Source organism: Geotrypetes seraphini, chromosome 4 (assembly GCF_902459505.1).
Source record: "Geotrypetes seraphini chromosome 4, aGeoSer1.1, whole genome shotgun sequence".
Taxonomy (NCBI): domain Eukaryota; kingdom Metazoa; phylum Chordata; class Amphibia; order Gymnophiona; family Dermophiidae; genus Geotrypetes; species Geotrypetes seraphini.
In genome coordinates this window covers 10,093,281-10,118,567 of record NC_047087.1, presented here as the reverse complement: position 1 = coordinate 10,118,567, position 25,287 = coordinate 10,093,281, and the positions used below count along the sequence as shown (strand labels likewise).

The following is a 25,287-nucleotide window of genomic DNA, read 5'->3' as shown; positions in this document are numbered from 1 at the left end:
GTGAATTATATATTTTTGTGAAACATAGTAACTATGCTAATCAAAGTTTTATAACTAAAATATGTGCTTGCAATAACCTTTGTTTAAATAATTTCCCACAAGAAATGGAAAAGATGTCACTTCTTTCCTCATTTGATAGTGGCAGTCAGAATAAATTTTTGGATCAAGAATCATTTCTTACAAATTTGTTTTCAGTATTACTTTTAACCTGGAGAAAATCATCACTTTATTTTTAAAACATAGTAACTAAATTAAACAATAGCAACAGTATACAAATTGAAAAAAATGTTAACGTTTCCTGAGAGCATCATCAGTCTAAGGTGCCTAATGGTGAGGTCTATAGAATTCCTTTTCCTCTTCTACCCCAAAGAAAAAAAACATGGTAGCCTATGGAGGCCTTAGCTGCCTTTTCACCCATCCAGCATATACATATTTCTAAGTAAGCCCCATGATTAAAACGTATCTTTTTGATAAATTTGTGATTTGATATCCTTGTTGATGTATTTCTGAATAGCCTTTCGAAATATCGCTCGTTATATGCACTCTCTTTTTATTGTAAACTGCTCTGAACTGTTTGTGGTATTGCGGTATATAAAAATAAAGATATGCAGTCAAACCTCAGTTTATGAATACCACGGTTTGTGAGTGTTTTGCAAGACGAGCAAAACATTTTCGCAAATCGTGACTCGCAAACCAAGATTCTCGGAGAGAACGAGAGCCAGAAGGCCTTGAGCATGCACAGATGCTCAAGGCCCAATCCGGGAATAGGCAGGATCTTTGGGCACCGGCACCTCCTGTGGGTTGGTGCTGCGTGCCGGTGCCATATTGGGGGTAAGCCTTCAGTTTGGATGGGCGGGGGATGGCAGTTTGCGCGGGGGGGGGGAGCGTTCGCGAGGGGTTCGATGCCAGCTTGCGATGGGGTGGCGTTTGCGGGTGGGGTGCAAAGCCGGTTCGTGGGGGGGGGAGATGTGAAAGCGCACCAGTGGCCTCGGGGGTGGGGGTTCTTTTGGGGTGGGGTGGAGCAGCGCCGGTGGCCGGGGGGGGAAGGGGAGATGGAACCAATCAAGCGAGTTTCCTTTACTTCCTATGGGGAAACTCGCTTTGATATACGAGTAATTTGGTTTACGAGCATGCTTCTGGAACGAATTATGCTCGTAAACCAAGGTTCCACTGTAATTATATTATTATTATTATCCTTTTTTGTTACTACCTGATAGTTTTATCCAAATAGAGTCATTTACTTGGGCACATTAGATATATATATCATAGATTGAAGCACATGTAGTAAATGAGTTAAGACAAATTTTCTTATTTCACCTGGGGCGAATAAATGCCTTGGTTCACATAGAATGGCAAATGTTCTTGTAATATCAGCTGTGGCCACAAGATGGAAGCAAAATGCAGTATAGTAGAGAGTGCATTATGGACTTTATTGCCTATCCTGTGCTAATTGAAGAAAGTGGTTCACGATCAGAACTTGTCTATTCAGACCCATATGTAGGATCTTAGAGCATGAAGGAATCTTCTGTGTCTTCAGCAGGGCCCATGCAATCACTCAAATATTGCTCTTCCAAACAGGGATACAATACACTGCTGAGAACCTGAGGCCCACTGAGCTGGAGTTTAGCATGGGACAGGACTCAGCTGAGGTGGTAGTGAATCGTTTCTGATTTGAGTAAAAATGCCCTTAAATAAGAGCAAAGGTTTACTTTCTCTCTGCATCTTGAGAGCCCCTTCCCAAAGAGTATATCCCAATTTTTTTGAGATTAGGAGCTTTAACCTTATCCTGTCACCACACCCATGACTGGCTGACCAATAGAATTACAGATCCCTAAATATTGATATAATTTTGATTTGGCTCACATCTTTTCATTGGTAGTTCAAGTTGAGTCACATTCAGGTATATTAGATACTTTCCTGTCCTTGGAGAGTTTACAATCTAAGGGCCCCTTTTGCCAAGCTGTGGTAGCGATTCTCAGTGGTGTACCGAAGGGGTACAGGGGAAGTCTGCCCAGGGTGCATTCCAAAAAGGGTGTTCCGAGTGAGGGCTGGCGTCATGGTCCAACTCTGGGAACTTCTTGTGGCAGCACAGCATTCAGAATTCGCTGCTATGCCAGCATCAGGCTTTCGCCCACTACATACGGGGAATTCAGGAAACGCCTAAAAACATACCTGTTCCAGAAATACCTAAACAATTGACCCGCTCTCCCTCTCCCTCCCCCCTCCCTATTCCACCTGAACTTACAGCACTGTTATAAATATAATCTGTTATCTTCATCTTATCGTAACTTTACGTTGCTATTTATCCCCAACAGGTCCTGTTGGACATTACCTACTAAAATGTACATATTACATTTTCGCTCAGCAAATTGTATTTCTATACTATTGCCTCCTGAGGTCTCTGATCTCTGTATTTCGCTGAATGTCCAGCACTCTTGATTGTAAACCGCCTAGAAGTCGCAAGATTGTGGCGGTATAGAAGAATAAAGTTATTATTATTATTATTCACCTCTGCTGGGTCCTGCCTTCGCGGAAACAGCATGAGCAACGAGTTGTGAAGAGGGGAGAGGGGAGAAATGCTGCACCTGATTGGGGGGAGGGAGAGAGGAAGGAAGGGAGGGAGAAGGAAGACCATAGAAAGGAGAAGAGAGGAAAGAGAGATACTAGACCATGGGGAAGGGAGGGAAAGGACCAAGGAGGGGGAAGGAGAGATGCCAGGGCATGGGGGTAGGGAAGGAAGGGAAAGAGACATACCTGACTAGGGGGAAAGGAGGGAGGGAAAGGAAGGAGAGAAGATGCCAAAGCATGGAGGGGGAGGGGAGATGGAAGGGAAGGAGAGGAGAGAGATGCCATGGCATATGGGGAGAGAAGGGAAGGAGACAGAAATGCCAGACCGTGGAGTGGGAAGGAAATAAGTAAAAGAGAAGAGAGAGATTCCAGAACATAGAGGATAGGAAGGAAACAGAGAGAGAAAAATGGAGAGAGGGTGAAGCTGAAATGAACCATGTACAAAGAAGGGGCACAGGATAGTTTATGGAAGGGACATAGAAAGAGGGAAGCTGCCATATGGAAAGGGGAGAGGGTGGACAATGGAAGAGAGCAACAGGGTGGACAGTGGATGGAAGGGGTAGAGAAAGAGTGCAGAGATTGGATGGAAAGGAGAGAGAGGACAGATGCTGGATGAAAAAAGAAGACAGCAGCTTAATTACAGAATATATTAATTAGCAAATGGTCATTAGTGCCATAAAAACATTGTCATAATGTTGTATGTCCAGTTACTGGTTCGATTGGAAAAGCCTTTGCTGATCACAAAGTGACCAACTGACCTTCCCACCAAAATTCAAATTGGTGGACTGCCCTTTTCCCAATCAGGTCAGTGAACCCACTATTTACAAAAACAAACTGCAGACCTCACAGCATACCCTGAAGAAAGCCACAGCATGGTGGCTGAAATGTTGGTTTCTACCTCACCCAGAAACCTGCAGCAAGCACAAAGTGATGTCAGTTTTGGTCTGGTTTCTTGAGTGTGATTAACTCGATTTGCTGTTAGTTGTGCTTAGATTGGTATGTACTTATGTATTTGGTTGTCTGTTTTGTGTTTGTTTGGAACCCACCCATTGATATGGGCTTTGTGGGGTACAAATATATGTCCTTCGTTATATGGCCCCTCGATACATTCTGTGCCCCATTGTTGCCATAGTAGCAGCAGTGTAAGGCAAGGAAGTCCAGAATTGAATCAACTGGTCACAGTATCAGCCTCCTACATAGAAACATGATGACAGATTAAGGCCAAATGAGTAACCATTATCTCTTCCTCTCTCTAAGAGATCCTACGTGCCTATGCCATGCTTAAGAACATAAGAATACTGTATAAGACTAGCCTTACTGGATCAGACCAATAGTCCATCAAGCCCAGTAACCCATTCTCACGGTAGCCAATCCAGGTCACTAGTACCTGACCAAAACCCAAGGAGTAGCAATATTCCACGTTACCGATCCAGGGCAAGCAGTGGCTTCCCCCATGTCTTTCTCAATAACAGACTATGGACTTTTCCTCCTTAAAACTTGCTACGCTATCCGCTCTCCGCTCAATGTGTTCCAGAGCTTTACTATTCTCTGAGTGAAAAAATATTTCCTTCAATTGGTTTTAAAAGTATTTCCCTGTAACTTCATCAAGTGTCCCCTAGTGTTTGTCATTTTTGATGGAGTGAAAAATCGATCCACTTGTACCCGTTCTCCTCCACTCAGGATTTCTTGAATTCAGTCTCCACCACCTCTTCCGGGAGACTGTTCCACGCATCTACCACCCTAAAAAACACACCTGTTCTCTAAATTCAGCAGTCCTTCCTCAGATACTTTTGGATGTAATTTGTATTACTAACCGCCTTTGCCGAGTTATGTTATAGCTCTGACATTGGTCAGTTCTACCTCTTTTGCAAACCGCATAGAATCGAAAGGCTTTTGTGGTATATAGTGTAAATAAAAATTTGTGTTATGTTATAACCATGCTGTGAACTGTAGCACCCCCCTCCCTCCCCCATATTTGTCTTCCTAATTACTGCACATTCCTTGAAGCTCCTTCTGCATCTCCTGTTAAGAGGGAACCAGCACTGCTACACTTTCACTAATGATCAGTAGAAACCAGTCTAAAGCAGGTTCACTATTTGCTGAGTGCGAGATCCTAGCAGCCAGCTGGCAGGAATGTCTGAGCCCCCTCCCTTCAGATTCCGCTGCAGGTGCTTTCTCTGGGATCAGAGACGTGTCGTCCATGCTTCGCTGGTGGAGTATTGGAAACTTGCATCGTTCCGTGCTGCTTTGCCAAGATGTTATACTTAGCAGCTGGACCTCTGGCTAGGACGGTGGTCGGGCTGCAAATAGTAACCTGAAGTCTATTTCCAGAGCTGCCATCGCCGTGCAAACGAGAAACCCCGGCAAACACGTTGCTGACTGGAGTATTTTTACAGCCTGGGCTTACTGTGACAGCAACACATGGAGGAATGCTTTCCATTCGTGGGTCACAACACAGAAAAACCCGAGCTGAAGGAATGGATGAAAATGAGTGTCGCTTCCTATTTATAGGTTACCTCCCCCCCCCCCCCATTATTTCTGGCATTCACCCTCCCAGGAACATGCTTTATAATGAGGAAGCTTTCCATCACTTAGCCACTGTCAGCACCACCTATGTTTTTTACCTATTTCATGCTACTTTCCACCCTCATTCCTTTTTTCCTGTAAGTGACTGTCTTGTATGGTTTCTATGTTCTTACTCTAACTTTTTAAACTAAATGGCATTTTGCTGGCCTACATTGTAAGCATCTCCCGCTCTACTAGAGAGACGTGTACAGCCGCCTAGGGCGACTTATGGGGCAAATCATGCCCACGGCTAACCTTGGGCAGGCAAACGGGCCACCCTAGGCTCCCAGAGGCGCCTCCAATGTAGGCGGCCTGCCTAGGGAGCATTTTTTTTTTTTTTTTAAATGTGTGTTCTGGTTGGCTGGTTAGACAGAATCTGGGCCTAAATGTATAATGTTTCTTTTTAAAGAAACACGAACCTCAGGAGATGTCAGACATTCTCCCCGTTAGCCCCTTTTTGTGCTTTCCTGGTTTGTTTTCTTTCCTATAATTATTGTAGTTCAACCCCTGCCTCTATTGTATCATGTTGGTCTTTGTCTGGTTTGGTATATGTTCTTAATTTGTAATAATATATCCTGTTTTTTAAATTGTACATCGCTTAGAAGTATTATAAGCGATACAATCAAATTTGAAATAAACCTGAAACCTTATCAAATTTTAAATAAAACTTGGAAAATTTCTAAATTAATCTTGTACCTGGAGGATACTTACACAGAAATTAAGGCCCATCCACTCTGTATGCTTTCCTTCCTGGTGCTTTTCCCCTCACTTCTGGGGTTTCTCTCTGCTTTGCCCAGGCTTTTCCGACACAGTGGTATTGGTTCTCTTAGGCTTCCGTGGCTGGCGTTATGGTCCTTGCAGTTGTCCGGATCTCGCCACGTCTGGGTAGGTAGAACCAACCTTACATTCATCGTGCTGTGGCTTTCTTCAGGGTTGCTGTGAAATCTGCAGTTGGGTTCTCAAACCTGATTGGCTGGGGCTTGAGGTAGGAAAAGTCTGTTGGTCACGAATTTGAATTTTGGTGGGAAAGTCCATTGATCGCCTCAAGCCCCAGCTAATCAGGCTTGAGGGTCCACTATAAACAGTATAAAGACAAACTGCAGTGCAGACCACACAGCACACCCTGAAGAAAGCCACAGCAAGATGGCTGTTAACATTGGTTTTACCTACCCAGACGTGGCAGGACCTGGACCACTGCAACAATCACCTTCCCAGAAGACCATTTTATTCATCTGCCACTCTTTACATAAAGAAATACTGTATTTCCCGATGTTACTCCTGAATCTGCCTTCTTAGTCTCATACCACACTGACCTCTTCTAAAGAATGTGCACCTCTGAAAAGGTTGATTTCTTGTGCTGCTTTCTACCATCAGTGTACTGGAGTCTCTCTCTTCTCTCCCTCATTTCCTCTAAGTTTCACATATCCTGTAAAGACCCTCTAGGGTTCTGCTTTAGGTGAGTAGCAGAGACCTCTAGTGGCTCTACTCACACATTACTCTGTGACCTGTTTATGGTAGGGGGAGACCCCTTCAGAAAGGAAGCCAGAACTGGCGTAAGACTCCAGATCCATTTGAAATCCTCTTCTTTGGTCTCTAGGTCCATGGATCTTTGTACCACACTGCAAGGGGACAAGGGTCTTTGACTAGCCCAATTATTATACCACAGGAGCAGAGGCATAGTGAGAGGAGAAAGGTTGCTTATGTCTCAGCAGTTCCCTAGAAAAAAAATTAAGCTGCTCTGGAGTACAAGAAAACAGCAGAGTGGATATCTGAGCAAGGAGGTCCAGGCAGCTTGAGGGAACCACATATGTATTCAATCCAGCTCTGAGAGATGCTAAAGAGTGAAAGAGGAGAGTCTTGGGAGAACTACGTGACTGGAAGTTTTGTGGCCTATCCACAGTAACCATTTTCTCTTTCTCTCTCTGAGAGATCCCACATGTCAAACCCAGGCCCTCTTGAATTCAGACACAGTCTGTCTCCACCATACTCCAGAGCCTATCACCTCTTAACTTCATCCTAGGCCCTCTCATTGCAGAGTTTCCTTTCAAATGAAAGAGACTTGACTCATGCGCATTTACATTATGTAGGTATTTAAACGTCTCTATCATATCTCCCCTCTCCCTCTTTTCCTCCAAAGTATACAGATTTAAGTCTGTCCCCATACTCCTTATGACGAAGACCACACACCATTTTAGTAGGCTTCCTCTGGACCGACTCCATCCTTTTTATATCTTTTTGAAGGTGCAGCCTCCAGAATTGTACACAGTATTCTAAATGAGGTCTCACCAGAGTCTTACAAAGAGAGCTTGGGTTAGAGCAGGGTAGGAATCTGCTGTCTCCTATCTGTAGATTCTCATATCCATCAGTAATGAAGGTTCATCCGCTGAAAGTGCAGAAGCCCCAACGCCTGTATATCTTGAGTACAATCAGAAATGGTACTGCACTGTTTAATCATCTCTTCCCTTATGAAAGGCTCCTTCACTACTGGTTATACAGACTCATGGTGCTGGAGGTCAGAGGGTTTGGGGAGTCTGCTTCCTCGCTTTCTGTGCTGGCATCTCACCTGTGATGTCCTCTTAGGTGCCCTTCATGGGTAACTCCTCCAGCTTCGAGCACTGTGATAGAGAGATGGTTTGCCAGTTTCATTGCCCTTTAGAATATTAATTTTTATTAAAACAAATGATAAGAGAAAAGATTATGAAGGCCTGGAGGGTTAAGGAGACGATCTCATGCTTTGCACACTGGAGACCAGATGGGAGAGGCAGGGCTTGTTACCCAACAGCTGGAAGAATAATAATAACTTTATTCTTTTATACCACCATATCCAAGAGAATCAGCAGGTCCCAGCTTTCAGGGGGTCTCGCTCACTTTGCCTGAACCTCATGGGAATGAAGAGGGCGTGAATCAGTATAGATAGATTCAACAAGCAGAAACATAGAGCCCAGATGACCTTTTGGAGCAGTCAACTGGAACATTCTGTATAGAATATATGCTTTTGGCTCAGTTGACAACATGAAAGAAATTTGGGTTCGCTGGAGGGGTGGCTTATATTAAGCAACTGAAGTGAACAGGAAGGCACCTGGTTTGTATCTAAAGTAAAGCTAGATCCCCAACAGCATGGACGTATTCTCGGGATTAATTCTTTGAACAAGGCAGCAGTAAGCTTTTGCCTATGGAAATCCAATTGCACTGAGCTATAATCCTTCCTGTGAAGGTTAAAAGGGCGCCCTAGGCCAGAGTAAGATCAGAAGCTGGATTCATTCATTCAGGGCCGAGTCTAGCTAAGCATTTTCCACACTCCCCCTGCCAGGAAGGAAAAAAGCGGCTGCATTTAGACCTGTGACGACCTTTCCCCATTACTGACAGGTGCAGTGAACACATTTAGACTTTTCAAACTGGAAATAGAATACAATTTACACTAAAGTAGTTTCCTTTATACATCTGTGCCCTATTTATAGCACAGGGCAGGATACTGGCAACATGAAGTATAAATATTATTTCTGCGTTGCCTGCTAACAACTTTCCCTTGCTGTGTTTTGAGTGGGTTCGCCTCCTCCTCTCTACAGAGAGTGGGGCAGAGAAGTAGCCTGCCTCAGACATTATAGGAGCCTAGTGTGTGTTTGGGGGGGGAGGGGGATCCAGCTGGACTCTGGACATCTCCTTCCATTTGTCCCACTGTTATTTAGACCCCTCTCCCATACTGCCATCACCCCACTCCTACATTGTAAATGGCTCTGGGCTGGCATCATACTTTATGGTGTGGCCAGGGGCCTTGCAGAGCTGGGAACATATCCTAGGAGAGTCATAAATTTGGACTCAACATTCTAATCTAACCCATCTCCACTTAACACGTAGCTGACAGGTGCTTGTCCTCCGGTGACCGATTCCATGGCCTGGTGGTTACTATTTTGATAGTGGGTTCAAGCTATAGAAGCCCTCAGTTTCAGTCTGTAACTTGCAACCTCTTCCTTTCCAAAATGGTGACCCTACACATCGTTGGCTCTCCAGCCCTGTGGTTATCAGGAACAAAGTTCTCTGTAATTCTGTCTACCTAAAGGTGCAACCCTTACTGAATATGCGGTCATAAGCACAAAATATTTAAATTCAGACTGTTTTCCTTCAACACTAAATATTTAAGTGATCTTTGAACAAATTAGCAGTATTCCCCTGAAGAGCAGTCAGTCATATAATCCACTCACATGAGTCTGAGGTCAGGGAAAGTGGCAGCGAGTGGCTTGGTACTGCAGCTGTGGTCCTTAGTGGCACTTGTTTTCAGGAGTTACAACCAACCTCATTACCCTTCTCCCACCCGCTCTGAATTGCCTTATAGAGTTATGGGCAGAGTTCAGTCTTAGAGGTGGATGGGACTTATGATGCGGCGTATTTAAATTTTAGCAAAGCCTCTGACAGTGTTCCACATAGGCATGTAATAAATGAACCGAGTGCCCTCGGGATAGGTCCCAAAGTGATGGACTTGGTCAGGAACTGGTTGAGTGAAAGGTGACAGACGGTATTGGTCAATGGACATCTACCTGAGGAAAGAAATGTTACCTCAAGATTCGATTCTTTGGCCTGTTCTTTTTAACATTTTTGCAGCGATATTGCTGAAGGGCTGACTGGTAAGATTTGCCTCTTTGCAGATGATACCACCGCAAAGAGGTAGACACCCCTGATGGTGTGGAAAACATGAGGAAGGACCTAGGGAAGCTTGAGGAATGGTCTGAAATTTGGCAGCTAAGATTTAATGCTAAGAAATGTAAGGTTATGCATGTGGGCTGCAAAAACCCGAGGGAACGGTACAGTTTAGGGAGTGAAGAACTTTTATGCACAAAAGAGGAGCGGGACTTGGGTGTGACAGTATGTGATGATCTTAAGGTGGCCAAACAGACTTAAAAGGTGAAAGGGTAAGTAGGAAAAAGGAGGCATTGATGCCCCTGTAAAAGACTCCGGTGAGACCTCATATAGAGTATTGTGTACAATTCTGGAGACCACAGTTTCAAAAAGATATAAACAGGATGGAGTCAGTCCAGAGGAAGGCTATTAGAATGGTTGGTGGTCTTCATCATAAGGCGCATAGGGACAGACTTAAAGATCTCAATCTGTATACTTTGGAGGAAAGGCGGGAGAGGGGAGATATGATCGAGACGTTTAAATACCTATGTGGCATAAATGCGCATGAGTTGTCTCTTTCATTTGATAGGAAGCTCCAGAATGAGAGGGCATAGGATGAAGTTAAGAGGTGACAGGCTCTGGAGTACTCTGAGGAAATCCTTTTTTAGAGAAAGGATGGTAGATGCGTGGAACAGTCTCCAGTAGAGGCGATGGAGACAAAGACTGTGTCTGAATTTATGAAAGGGTTGAACAGTCACATGGGATCTCTTAGGAAGAGGATAGTGGATGATGTGGATGGGCAGATAAGATGTGCCATTTGGCCTTTATCTGCCATCATATTTCTGTGCCTATGTTTCTATTTACAGTGTGGCGGGGTTTAAAGAGAACATCCGTGACCATATGTACTGTATCTACAAGATCTTATACCTAAGGTTATATAAAATTTCGAAATTTCCAAAATTCCTGAACGATCTGTTCCATGATTAAAAAAAAAAAAGAATAGAAAAATACACCCCATCTCTATATAATGTCTGTAAACTTCCACTCTTTCTTTAAACAAAGATAAATTGTACTGCAGATATTAGTTTGAATCAGATGACGGTGAAGAAAAAAAAAAAGGTAAATTTTACGAACCTGGCAATGTAGCTATGCGAGGAGGAGCAAAAATCAGTCCTCCATTCTCCACCCTCTCACTCCTCAAAAACATACTTCCTCTGCAAAATTTAGAGGCTTAATTAAAACAACCTAAGGCTGGTTGCAAATCTGAAGCCAGCTTTCTCCTATGTCCCATCCTAAGTCATTATTTGAGAGTTCAGACAGCAAGAAAGCCCTGATCTAGGGATGCAACTGACATGTGAGAAGAAGCCTACATTTTAAACCAAACCATGCTCCCATCCAAACAGAGACTGAGGGCAAAAAAAAATGAGGAAAAGAACACGTTTTATTATCTTTTTCCAAAATAACACGGAATCTTTGGAGATCACTAAATGTTTCTTCCTGTGTTCAAGGAGAGTCAGGAGGAGTCCTTGAGCTCGGACAAAGCTGATTTGTTTCCTAAGAGTCTCCTCAACAGTGCCTGAGAAGGAAGAGGACAGATGGGAGCTTTGATACAGATTGTACGGTCCAGCAGAGCCAAGCTTAACGGAGGCGGCAAAAAATTGCTGTGTCCCGCCCTGGCCCGGCCAGTCTGCTTCAGGCACAAAGTAGCCACCTTTAGAGTTGATTAGTCCCAAGGGAGGATCTCACCACCGCCTGTTGAGCTGTGGGTTTTGGGGTTCTCCAGTTTTTAGACACACTGGAGCTCACTCGTTTGAAATTTGATCCATACAGCCATTAGCCCGCTTGGATGTACCAATCTGGGTGGTATAAGATTCTCCAGATCCTGTGAATGCCACGTCTTCTTGTCCTGGTTGGCCACTCTCCCAATGATGACGACACAGCCGTATGTGCAGCATTCCCAAGTGGCCACGGTTAGGACAGCGGGCAGCAGCTCACCTCCTTATGCTTGGAGAGCAGAGAGACCCTGGAGAAGGTCTTGCAGCAGCCTCTGCACTGGTACTTCTTAATGTCCGAGTGGGTCTGCAGGTGGGCTCGTAAGTTGGAGCGATCAGCAAAGGCTCGGCCGCAGTGAGAACAAGCAAAGGGTTTCTCACCTGACAGGAGAGGATAAATCAGTCAGAATTGGAGAACACGAAGACCTACACAGAAACCATGGACTATGGAAGCAGTTATTTACAGCTTATCACATAAATTCCAAAGGGCTTCTTTTACGAAGGTGCGCTAGCCAAAAAATGACCGCCTGCTTAAAAGGCACACACACTAAAACCGCTAGCTTGCCTTTGTAAAAGGAGCCCAAAATGTTAGTCACGCGGGTGCTGCTCCCTCACTGACCTAATTCTGTACTGTTTGACAGATTTATCTCCTAATAGAAGCCACACTAAATTTAGATTTTCCTTCTGTCTGTTTCTTGTGTAATATGTTGTACCTTCCCTATTTGCATTTTGTAAATCGCTGATTGTCCAGCTCTGTTCGGTGTGAACCGCCTAGAAGTCGTCTGACTATGGCGGTATAGAAGTTATTATGATTATAAAACATAAATGCACAATTTGATGCTTAGTGTGCAAAGATATGCGTGCAAGTTGGAGAGTAATTGCTACCACGGTAGCTATTTGGTGCTACTAATCAGCCATAAGTAGTTATTTTAAAAATTTATAGTCTGAATTTCCAACAATTCTATGCGGATCACATCAGAACATACACAAACCATTAACAAATAAAAAGAGCATCATAAAACATTAAAAATTAGACTAACAACAGTCTTGTCTCTGAATAAAACACTAAAATCATTCAAACAAATACCAGCAATAATGCGGCTTAAGCCGCACTGAGAACCCTAAAAATCAGCTCTTCTACTGATACTGGCATCGAAATGCCAACAAACACTGACATGAATTTGCAGCTACGCAGGTAACAAAGTGAGCGCACAAACACCACCGTGCACAACGGCGAGGGGTGTGGACCCGGGAGGGGCAGGGGGGTGGGCCTAGCTCTTACTTTCTTGTACATCGCCTTGTTATTGTCTCGAGGAAAGGCGATGGAACATAAGAATTGCTGCTGCTGGGTCAGACCAGGGTCCATCATGCCCAGCAGTCCACTCACGTGGCGGCTCTCTGGTCTAAGACCAGCGCCCTAACCGAGCGTTAATAAACCATAAGATAATCACTTATGAGCATAACTTGTTACATTAGCTGCTAATCGGTTGCAATAACTGGAGGTAATTGCCATTACTTTGCACACAATTTAATTACTTTATGTACTGCTTCATGCAAATTAAGTTTTAACCTCATTTAGAATATTGTGTACAATTCTGGAGGCCGCACCTTCAAAAAGATATAAAAAGGATGGGGTTGGTCCAGAGGAAGGCTACTAAAATGGTGTGTGGTCTTCGTGATAAGGCGTATGGGGACAGACTTAAAGATCTCAATCTGTAAACTTTGGAGGAAAGGCGGGAGAGGGGAGATATGATAGATACGTTTAAATACCTACATAATGTAAATGCGCATGAGTCGAGTCTCTTTCATATGAAAGGAAACTCTGGAATGAGAGGACATAGGATGAAGTTAAGAGGTGATAGGCTCCGGAGTAATCTAAAGAAATACTTTTTTACAGAAAGGGTGGTAGATGCGTGGAACAGTCTCCCAGAAGAGGTGGTGGAAACAGAGACTGTCTGAATTCAAAAGGGCCTGGGATAGGCACGTGGGATGGCTCAGAGAGAGAAAGAGATAATGGTTACTGTGGATGGGCAGACTAGATGGGCCATTTGGCCTTTATCTGCCATCATGTTTCTATAAATCACTCTACCACACAAAATATATTCAGAAAAACCCACTGTACCAGAGGTTATCAAGATAATTTCCTATCAACAACGGAGAAAAGACCTCAGTTCTTTCCAGGGATAGTTGTCACCTGGAAAAACTCTATGTTAGCTATAAAGCTACATAGGAAAAAACATCCTTGGTCTACAAAAACTCCATATAATATTTAATAGTTCATAGCTTTTACCAATATTTTGTAAAACAAAACCAAAAAACAACTTTGTATCAAATGATAGGAAACCAACACTTATCTTCAAACGTGCTCTGTCCTCTGGACATGGTACAAATCTTAGCACCTCACAATCTTATTATCCCAGTGCTGCTGTAACTGTATCGCACGGGAGAGAAAACTATAGAATTCCTGACAGGCCCTGTTTCGCTTTTACTGCTGCATCAGGGGAAGTTATTGAAAAAAAACAAGCTACCGCTTCAATGATTCTATCTTGATTATAAAGCAACAAAAAGCCAACCACCCTTTTTTCTCTCTTTTGTCATTTCTGCTTAAATCATCTTCTTCACTGTCACTGTCTTATTTCCATCCCGCATTTGTCCTCTCTTTCACCTCTACCCCTTCCACTGTATATCAAGTACAGAATAAACTTGGAAACTTGGCATCTTCCCTCTATGTCCCTTCCATAAAACTGTTTACCCTGTGCCTCTTCTCTCCTTTGCACATGATACATTTCAGCTTCATCCCCTTTCTATTTTTCTCTCTCAGTTTCCACCTCCTCCCCTATGCTCTGACATCTCTCTCGTCGCCTTTCCTTCCTTCCTTCCCACCCCACCCCACACTCTGCCATCTTTGTCTCTGTCTCTTTCCTTTCCCTACCCCATGCCTCTTTTCTACACAGATGTTGGCTATGGGGGGATCTTGAAAGCAATGAAGCACATAAAATATTTCAGTCACTAGCATCGAAATAAAAGGAGGGCTGTGAGCCTACATAGCGACCACACTGTGTCCTGGCGTGAGGAGGGGCCTGGTGGCTTTCTGCACCTCACGTTGGTTATTCACAGCTCCTGGTGAAAGCAGGTCCTTGTCTCATGCAATGGCGATACTTAGTGGCTGAGTTCAGAGCTCCTAATTATAAGATACCCCCACCGGCCTAACAAAACCTTCCCCAACTTCATGGTTTCAAAACTGAAAAAATTGAAAAACTGCTTTCAAATTCCAGCCTCCAACCCACCTGCTAAGCACCAGTATCTAGTCAAAGATGCTTATGAGATCTATTCTTAGGACTTACCACCTATTGGCTTAACATTAAAGACTCCCTTAACCCTTTCTTCCTCTTTCTATTAGTTTCATGCAATGTATCCTTCCCATTTACCCTTATGTAGCATGCTGCGTCCGTATAGTTTATGTAAGTCTGTTTTCCACTTTTTTATATTTTTTAAAGTATTTTTCTAATTCTCTATATAACTGTAAACTGTTTTGCATTTTAAAAGCGGTACATCAAGTCCAAATAAACTTGAAACTCCTGCTTGGATTTCCTGCACCTGGACTTTGTAAGGAAAACCAAAGTCAGCTTTGTAGGTTTCATGTTCCTGATTTGGCCCACCCTAGAAAAGTCTACGATAAGGGAACCTTTTGAGTTTTTCTGCTTACCGGTGTGGGTCCTGATGTGCCCCTGCAACAGCCAGGGCCGGGAGAAAGCCTTGCCACAGATCTTGCAGACGCAGGGCAGTGTATGAGTGCGGATGTGCATCTTGAGAGCCCCCAAGCTCACGTACTCCTTCTCACAGTGCTTGCAGGAAAAGTATTTCCTGGACTGTAGCTGCTGGGGCTGGGCGAGCCTGGAGAAGGCCTGGTAGGAATTGTGACAGTCGAAACATTCAAACCTGCGCAAAGGTTCCACGAGGCCACTTTCCACCTCTCGCTGCACCAGGCATGGCATGTTCTTCTCCTCCTGGGATCCTCTCTTCTTGGGTAATGGCACAGCAGGCAGGTTTAAATCGTTCAAGCTCTCTCTGAGGGGTGCGGTAGGGCTTTTGCTGAGCGGCGACTCTTCAAGACCAGGGGACCCTTTAATCTCAGAATCCAGGGTTATCTGTGTGAGGACGGTACCCCTCTCCCAGAACACTGGAATATCGCTTTGCAGGGAATGTGGCACCTCCCTCTGGATGAAGGGGAACACCAGGTCCCCACAGGACTGGCACAGGTCACTTTGTTCTGAGGAAAGAAAGAAAGTGGTTAGGTGGTTCGTGTTACAGAGCAGAAGTTGGATGTCCGGTGAGAGGTTTGGGGTCATGACTTCTTACAGAAGCTGGTGGTCCTCTATCACATGAGTGGTGTGGTAAATATAAATGAAAGTAAAACTCTTCAGAAACTCTTCATACCAGGGCCAAGAGCATCTCAAGAACCTACATTATATAGAGCTATCTTTTGGACTGGAAGAGCCAAACGAACCAAATTCCAGGCCTAAGCACTCTAGTTGCTGAAAACATAAGAACCTAAGAAAAGCTTTACTGGGTCAGACAAGCCCAGTAGCCTGTTCTTAGGGTGGCCAATCCAGGTCACTAGTATCTGGTCAAAACCCAAAGAGTAGCAACAGACTATGGACTTTACCTCCAGGAAATTGTCCAAAACCTACTTAAAACCAGCTACGCCAGTGGTCTCAAACTCAAACCCTTTGCAGGGCCACCTTTTGGATTTGTAGGTACTTGGAGGGCCGCAGAAAAAAATAGTTAATGTCTTATTAAAGAAATGACAATTTTGCATGAGGTAAAACTCTTGATAGTTTATAAATCTTTCCTATTGGCTAAGTCTTAATCATAAAATTGTCATTTATAGCTAAAGAGACATTTGATCAAGAAACTGTTTTATTTGACTTTTGTGATTATGATAAATATACCGAGGGCCTCAAAATAATACCTGGCGGGCTGCGAGTTTGAGACCACTGAGCTCTGCTATCCGCTCTTACCACTCCTCTGGCAATGCGCTCCAGAGCTTAACTATTCTCTTAGTGAAAACAAATGTCCTCCACTTGGTTTTAAAAGTATTTCCCTGTAACTTCATCGAGTGTCCCCTAGTCTTTGTAATTTGTGACGGAGCGAAAAATCGATTCACTTGTACCCATTCTACTCCACTCAGGATTTTGTAGACTTCAATCCTATCTCCCCTCAGCCGTCTCTATTCCAAGCTGAAGAGCCCTAACTGTTTTAGTCTTTCCTTATACGAGAGGAGTTCCATCCCCTTTACCATCTTGGTCGCTCTTCTTTGAACCTTTCCTAGCGCCACTATATCTTTCTTGAGATTAGGAGACCAGAATTGTATGAAGAAATATTTTCTTCGGTTTATTTTAAATCTACAATTTAGTAGCTTCATCGTGTGTCCCCTAGTCCTAGTATTTTTGGAAAAAGTGAACAAGCGATCCACTTAGTATTTTATAGACCTCTTTCATATCACCCCTGAGCCATCTCTTCTCCAAGCTGAAGAGCCCCAGCCACTTTAGCCTTTCCTCATAGGGAAGTCGCCCCATTCCTTTTATAATTTTTGTCACTTTTCTCTGTACCTTTTCTAATTTTGCTATATTTTTCTTGAGATACGTTGACCAGAATTGCATACAGTATTTGAGGTGGGGCTGTACTATAGAGCGATACAAGGGCATTATAACATTTTCCTCTTTCTTTTCCATTCCTTTCCTGATAATTCCTAACATTCTATTTGCTTTCTTAGCTGCCGCCACACATTGAGCTGAGGGTTTCAACGTATTCTCAACAATGACACCTAGATCCATTTCCTGGGCAGTGACTCCCAACACAGAACCCAGCAACACATAGCTATAGTTCGGGTTTCTCTTTCCCACAGGCATCACTTTGCACTTGCTCACATTAAACGTCATCTGCCATTTTGACACCGTCTTCCAGTCTCACAAGGTCCTCTTGGAACTTTACATAATTCTCTTATGATTTAACAACTTTGAACAACTTTGTATCATCAGTAAATTTAATTATCTCACTAGTTGTTCCTATCTCTAGATCATTGATAAATATGTTAAAAAGCAGCGGTCCCAGCACAGACCCCTGGGGAACCCCACTGCTTACCCTTCTCCATTGAGAATATTGGCCATTTAAACCCACCCTCTGTTTTCTGTCTTTCAACCAGTTCTCAGTCCATATAAGCACATTACCTCCTAACCCATGACTTTCTGATTTCCTCAGATGTCTTTTATGAGGTATTTTGTCAAATGCCTTTTGAAAATCCAAATGTACATTATCAACCTTTATCCACATGTTAACTCAGCCCTTCAAAGAAATGCAGGAGATTGGTGAGGCAAGATTTCCCTTGACTAAATCCACGTTGGCTTTCTCTCATTAAGCCATACTCATTTATATGTTCTGTCATTTTGTTCCACCATTTTGCCCAGCACTAGCGTCAGACTTACTGGTCTATAATTTTCTGGATCACTTCTGGAACCCTTTTTAAAAATTGGCATTATGTGGGCCCCCCTCCAGTCTTCAGGTACTAGGCTGGATTTTAGAGAAAAATTACAAATGCTCAAATTTTGAACATTTGGGGAAAAAAAGTCCAAGAATCCAGGGCCAAATGGGAAAACTGTGTATCTTTCTGGTTCAAAAATCACCCTATTGTAGATGTTTTGTGCTATTTTCAATCAAAAAACATCCCAAGAGAAAACCATTTAAAAAAAACCCTAGCCATTAAAATGTCTGGGGGGGCCAGCAATCTTACTAGACATCCCAACAGAGCAGTGGGGCAGCCTAGGGGCACTACAGTGAACTTCACATAAAAGGTCACGTAATGACCCCCTTCGACTGCATGGTGGGTCCTCCGGGTATACCACAAAATGAACTGGACCCAACTATAGACCTTATGCCTGCAGACGTCACCTCTATGTAGGTTCAGAAGTATTTTGTGGTTTGGGGGATGCTCACACCTTCCACCCCAAGTGTACCAGTGAGAGGGGGCTATGGGGCTGGGTCCCCTTCTCTACAGTCAACTTTACAGACCACTAAGCTACTCCCGGGCCCGGCCATTATACCTGCAGCTGGCATGTGCTGTCACTCAGTGGCGTAGCGAGGGTGAAAGGCGCTCGGGGTGGTGGAGCCCCTCCCCCACCTCCATTTCTGGCCCCCACTTCCCTTCCCCCCGTACCTCTAGTGGAAGTTGCTGATCACGGCGGTCAACAACGTGCTCCTCGCGACCCTGTCAGCTCTTACTCGGACGCCACTTCCTATGCGCGGCACCCGGAAGTGACCGACAGGGTCGCAAAGAGCACGTTGTTGACCGCCGCGAACAGTAACTTCCACTAGAGATATGGGGGAAGGGAGCACGCGCGAGGAGGGGTGTCGGCACGCCCACTAACAAGGTGCCAGGGGGTGGACGGCCCCCCCAACTTACTATGGTACTGCTGTCACTTTCAGCTCTTAGGAGGGTGGGAGGGGTCACTGTCCATTGGGAGATTAATGGGGGGGGGGTTCATGCTTTTATCCCTCCAGTGCTCGTAGGGTCAGTTTGGCACTTAGTCATTATTGAAACAGGTTTAGTCAGAAATGCCCCACTTTATGCCTTGGACATTTTTAGAATGCTCCATTATTGCCTAAAAATGTCCAAATTATAAACCCACTCTAGTCCTGCCCAAAATATGCTCCCTTGGGGGAGGAATGGAGGGTGGTAGGGCTGTGGAGTCAGTAAGTAAATCCTTCGACTCCGACTCCTCAGTTTCTGGTACCCACGACTCCGACTCCAGTACCCAAAATTGTCTCCAACTCCTCGACTCCGACTCCACAGCCTTGGAGGGTGGCCACTGTAATACCAAGTTTTAAAAAAAACGTTCCTGGAGTGATTTAAGGAGCTACAGACCTGTGAGCCTGAATCAGTGCCAGGAAAAAAAAATGGCTGCAGCTAAACAAAGTTACTGATCATAGACAGATAATGGGAACCAGCCACCATGGGTCCAAAAACAAGTCTCAGCTTACCAAGTTACTAGTTGTTTGGTTTTTTTAAGGTGTAAACAAGTGGATAATAGTGATCCAGTTGGTCTAGTACAGGGATCTCAAAGTCCCTCCTCGAGGGCCGCAATCCAGTTGGGTTTTCAGGATTTCCCCAATGAATATGCATGAGATCTATGTGCCTGCACTGCTTTCAATGCATATTCATTGGGGAAATCCTGAAAACCCGACTGGATTGCGGCCTTCAAGGAGGGACTTTGAGACCCCTGGTCTAGTATATTTGCATTTTCAGAAGGTGTCTAATAAATGCTCTTTTCTGGATTACAAACTGGCTAAATGGTCAGTTATGGCCAGGGAAACAGTCACTAGTGGAATGCCCCAAGGGTCCATATACTTCTGCCTCCACATTCGCGGTGGTTAGGGGCGGAGCTGACCCGTGAATACGGAAAAACCGCAAATAACTTTTTATATGTTATTCGTGGGTTGTTGTTTTTTTTTTTTTGTTAAAACCCTCGTGAATATGATGAAATCGTGAATAAAGGAAGTGCTCTGGGAAAAAAGCACTTAACTTTTTTTTTTTATTATTTATTTATAAATTTTAAATTACAATCAAGTTATCACTTGTACAGAAAGATAAAGTTAAGCTGCAAACAAAATACAATATTAATTATATCCTACTAACCCTCTAATTCAAGATATCTTAATATAGCTTAACTTTAACTCAAGTCCTCAATTAGAACCAAGATGTAACTTTTTATCGGCCCTCTGGGATGACGTCATTTGGGGGGAGAGGAGCTGGCAAGGGAAAAACCGCGAATAATCGAAGTTGCAAGTGATAAAACCGCAAATACGGAGGGAATTTTTGCCGTTTAACACGTTCATAAGTGATCTGGAGACAGGCAACTGACAAGTGTGGATGATGCACAATTATGCAAAGTCATTAAATCAGATGAGGATTGTTAAGATTTACAGCAGGATTTTGTGAGACTGGGTGCCTGGGGATATAAACGGCAAATGTCATTTAAAGTTGCGTACGTCTGGTAGCGCTATAGAAATAATTAATGGTAGTAATCCACATAAGGAGGAATAATCAATATTCCAAGAATAAAATGCTGAATTCTGAGTTAGGAATCACCTCCCAACAAAAGATCTTGGAACCATTGTGGGTAAAATGCCTTGATATTTTCAGCCTAGTATGACATGTTTGCAATAAAATTAAGAAATAAGACTGTTAGAGAGTAAGTGAAAAGGGCTGGAGAACAAAAAAGAAAATCATGTCATCTTTGCTTAAGTCCCTGATTTTTACCCATCTTGAGTATTGTGTGCAGTGGAAGAATAAGTGGGGGCAGTGGGGACGGACCGCCCCAGGTGCCCACAAAGCCACGCTTGCGCCCTCCCTTCCCCCGCACCTCTTTAAATCTTCACCAGCTTGCTGCTCACGCCGACCTGGCTGTCCTCTGAAAAAACTTCCTGGTTACGGGATGTATCAGGCAGGAAGTGACATCAGAGGGAAAGCCAACACTGGCATGAGCAGTAGGCTGGCGAAGATGCTTGTGCTGGCGAAGATTTAGAGAGGTACAGGGAAAGGGAGGGTGTGAGCATGGTGTGGGGGTGGGAAAGGAGTGGGGGTCACTTCCTACGCCATTGATTATGTGCAGTTCTGAACATCCCTGCTTAAAAAGGATATAGTGCAACTAGAAAAGGTTCAAAGAAGAGCGACCAAGATGATAAAGGGGATGGAACTCCTCTCGTATGAAGAAAGGTTAAAACATTTAGGGCTCTTCAGCTTGGAAAAGAGATGGCTGAGGGGAGATATGAATGAAGTCTACAAAATCCGGAGTGGAGTAGAACGGGTACAAGTGGATCGATTTTTCACTCCATCTAAAATTACAAAGACTAGGCGACACTTGAAGTTACAGGGAAATACTTTTAAAACCAATTGGAGGAAATTTTTTTTCACTCAGAGAATAGTTAAGCTCTGGAACGCGTTGCCAGAGGTTGTGGTAAGAGCAGATAGCGTAGCTGGTTCTAAGAAAGATATGGACAAGTTCTTGGAGGAAAAGTCCATAGTCTGTTATTGAGAAAGACATGGGGGAAGCCACTGCTTGCCCTGGATCGGTAACATGGAATGTTGCTACTCTTTGGGATTCTAGAATCTTGTTACGCTCTGGGATTCCGGAATCTTGCTATTCTTTGAGATTCTGTATGGAATGTTGCTACTCTTTGGGATTCTAGAATCTTGTTACTCTCTGGGATTCCGGAATCTTGCTATTCTTTCAGATTCTATATGGAATGTTGCTACTCCTTGGGTTTTGGCCAGGTACTAGTGACCTGGATTGGCCACTGTGAGAACGGGCTACTGGGCTTGATGGACCATTGGTCTGACCCAGTAAGGCTAATCTTAGGTTCTTAGAAAAGGTTCTGAGAAGGGCAACTGAAATGATAAAGGCAATCTTATTAAGAGAGGCTAACAGGGTTTTCAGCTTGAAGAAAATATGACAGAGGGGATAAGATAAAAGTTAATAAAATTATGGAGAGGGATACAATAGTTACCGGTAAATAAGGAAGAGTTGGTTAATCTTTCAACAAAAGTGCATTCCATGAAACTAATGATGAGCCGATGAAAAGAAATTGTAGAAAGTATATTTTTCGAGTAGTACTTAAGTAAGCTGTGCAATCTGTTGCCATAGGATGTAGTTGAGGTGACTTACGACCTACCGAAAAGATTCAACAAGTTCCTGGAGGAAAAAGCCAATAACAAATTATTAGCCAGGTAGACTCAAGAGAGCTATGGCTGACCCCTGGAAATAAACTATGGGAAACGAGATCTACTTTGGGGATCCAGCAGGTACTGCCATTAGTAGTGACAAAGTGCTGGGCTCGCTGGATCTTGGTCTGACTCAGTGAGGCTTCTATGTCCTAATGAGTGACAAGAAAGATGGGACAGAGTCCAGACAGCCCCGAAATAAACATGAAGGCCAAAGGCAGTCAAAAAAGGTACTTCACTGGGGACTAAATAGATTTGGGGGGGGGGGGGATAAACAAACCAAAAAGGGGTTTGGCTGTGCTTGCTAAAAACACATAGGGCTCCTTTTACAAAGGCACGCTAGGGCTTTAACGCACGGAATAGCGTGCACTAAATTGCCAAACGCACTAGCTGCTACTGCCTCCTGCGTGCTAATCCGATGCGTGCGTTATAAACGCTAACGCACCTTTGTAAAAGGAGCCCATAGATCCAAGGCTCATCCAATGTACCAAATTTTCTTTTCATTTGACTTTGCCATTCCTGCTCGGACGATCTACCCTTCGCCCCCAGTTTCTTGAATCTCGTTACTGGTTTTGCCTCTACTGCTTGCAAAAGAAAGGATTCCCTTGGGTTATGCCTTTCTTCAGGGCTTCTTCAAAAAGTAGGATATTAAATAAACACGCCTGTCCTGCGGTCCTCACACCCAATCAGGTTTGCAGGATTTGCGCTTTGAATCTCCACGAGGGAAATGTGTCCTATATATGCAAAGTTGGCTTCTACGTTTGGAAGTCTGCCCCTAGGCAGGCAGAAAGCCTACAGCAGGGGTAGGCAATTCCGGTCCTCGAGAGTTGGATCCAGGTCAGGTTTTCAGGATCTCCACAATCAATCTGCTTGCATGCAAATCCATCTCATACATATTCATTGTGGCTATTCTGAAAACCTGACCTGGCTCCGGCTCTCGCGGACCGGAATTGCCTACCCCTGACCTACAGGTAAAATGTATCTGTGGCCTCTGCTTCGCTAATTGTCTTTGAATTTGGTTCAAGCCTTTTTCAGCTATAGCTCCAAGGTAGAGCAGATTATGCCTGGCCAGTTTACTATCAGTTAAAATGCCAACCACTGGTTCCCAAGTCCCAACCTTGTCTTGGCCACCAGGCCAATCGGGTTTTCAGGCTAGCCCTAATGAATATGCATGAGAGAGATTTGCATATAATGGAAGTGAGAGGCATGCAAATCTGCTCATGCATATTCATTAGGACTAGCCTGAAAACCCGATTGGCCTGATGGTCCTCCAGGACAGGGTTGGGAACCACTGCCCCCCCCCCCCCCGCCCTTTTCCTTGCTGCCCTGCTTTCAGCAATAAACCTTCAGTGCAGATCTGAGCAGACTGCATCAGATTCGGAAATCCTGGGCATATTTAGAAATTGTTTTATATACTTCAAGCATTTCCCCTATCTGTCCCAGGGTCACAAGGAGCACAGCATGGGATTTGAACCCTTAACCGCTGCCACTGTCTTGCCCCGCTCTGGGAGGCAACTTTTGCAACGATCGGGGCTTTACCTTTCTGGCTTTCCAGCTGCCCATAGTTGGGGATCCTGGGGCTCCTCGCCTGCTTCTTCACCAGGAACGAACGGGGCATCCTCCGGGCTGCTGCGGCCACCTTCACTCTGCCCCCGTCCGGCAGGTGGTAGAAGGTCCCAGCGCATTTGCATAGGCTGCTCGCTGCACCAATGGCAGGGCGAGGGGGCGGGGCTTCTTGGCTCGTGCAGAAGAACACTCGCTCCTAGTGCTGCTCCCTCGGTTCCTATTCCAAGCATTGCCCTGGTGAAAGCAGAACTGATGGCTCTCGGGTCTGCTTTAAATGCAGCTGGTCTTTACCTTTCTAGGCAAGTGCCCAGTTTGCCTAACGATTCAGCATATGCGAATGTTCCCGGATCACAGTAAAGAAGTTTGCTCGGTATCTGGGGGGAGAGGTTAGAGCAGTGGGCTGAGAACCAACGGAGGCCAGGGTTCAACACTGATGTTCTCAGACGTAGATTAGAAGCTCTTTGGGGCATGGAACTACCTACCTCATGTAGCTGATTATAACTTTACTGTGAGCTCAGAAGTTCTGATTTCTCTTCTATCCTTTTCTGTTTTCAGATCTTTGAACTAACATCCTAAACACAGCACACGATGGGTTTCCAGATTCCCACACACTGTAAAGCAAAACACAGTAGATTGTGACCTCCACAATTCCCTGTGTTGCAGGCTCTAGAGTCATTTCTTCTCCTTCACAGGCTCCCTTAGGGACCCTTTTACTAAACTGCTGGCCTTGGTGCTCCCAGGTATTAAGGTCAATTTTTCCATTTTCTGAATTAATGGCCACAGACTTTAGATTTCCTGGCTTTGCCCTAAATCACTGATAAAATGTTTGGGATGAGTTCTTATGAGGACAGGCTAAAGCAGCTGGGGCTCTTCAGCTTGGAGAAGAGATGGCTTAGGGGTGATATGATGAGTGGAGTGGAAAGGGCAGATGTGACTCACTTGTCCACTCTTTCCAAAAATACCAGGACTAGGGGGCATGTGATGAAGCTACTAAGTACTGTAGTAGATTTAAAACAAACCAATGAAAATATTTCTTCACACAACAATTAAACTCTGGAATTGATTGCTGGAGAATGTGTTTTACCAAGGTTTCGGTAAATTCCTAAAAGAGACGTCCATAGGCCATGTTGAGATGGGTTAGGGAAATGCACTGCTTATTCTTAGGATAAGCAGCATAAAATCTGTTTTACTACTTGGGACCTGGGTTGGCCACTGTTGGAAACAAAATATTGGACTTGATGCACTGTTGGTCTGACCCAGTATGGCCATTCTTATGTGAGCCAAGTATAGGGCAATCAAGCCATTGTGACATCACTGCTGAGGTTGGCTCTTAGGCATTGGTGGAATGAGGCATTTTGACATCACAAGCTCAGCTCCGGAATGTTGCTACTCTTTGGGTTTCTGCCAGGTAACATAGTAAATGACGGC

General features: G+C 44.3%; 1 protein-coding gene across 1 annotated transcript; it reads right to left on the bottom strand.

Moving 5' to 3' along the window:
- Positions 1-11,183: 11,183 nt before the first annotated feature.
- SNAI3 (snail family transcriptional repressor 3) lies at positions 11,184-24,070 on the bottom strand. Its single transcript, XM_033942760.1, has 3 exons — positions 23,833-24,070; positions 15,223-15,786; positions 11,184-11,897 (listed from the first exon to the last, which is right to left on the bottom strand). Exons 1-3 carry the CDS (start codon positions 23,909-23,911, stop codon positions 11,716-11,718), a joined length of 825 nt encoding a protein of 274 aa, XP_033798651.1. The 5' UTR covers positions 23,912-24,070; the 3' UTR covers positions 11,184-11,715.
- Between the last annotated feature and the right edge of the window lie 1,217 nt (positions 24,071-25,287).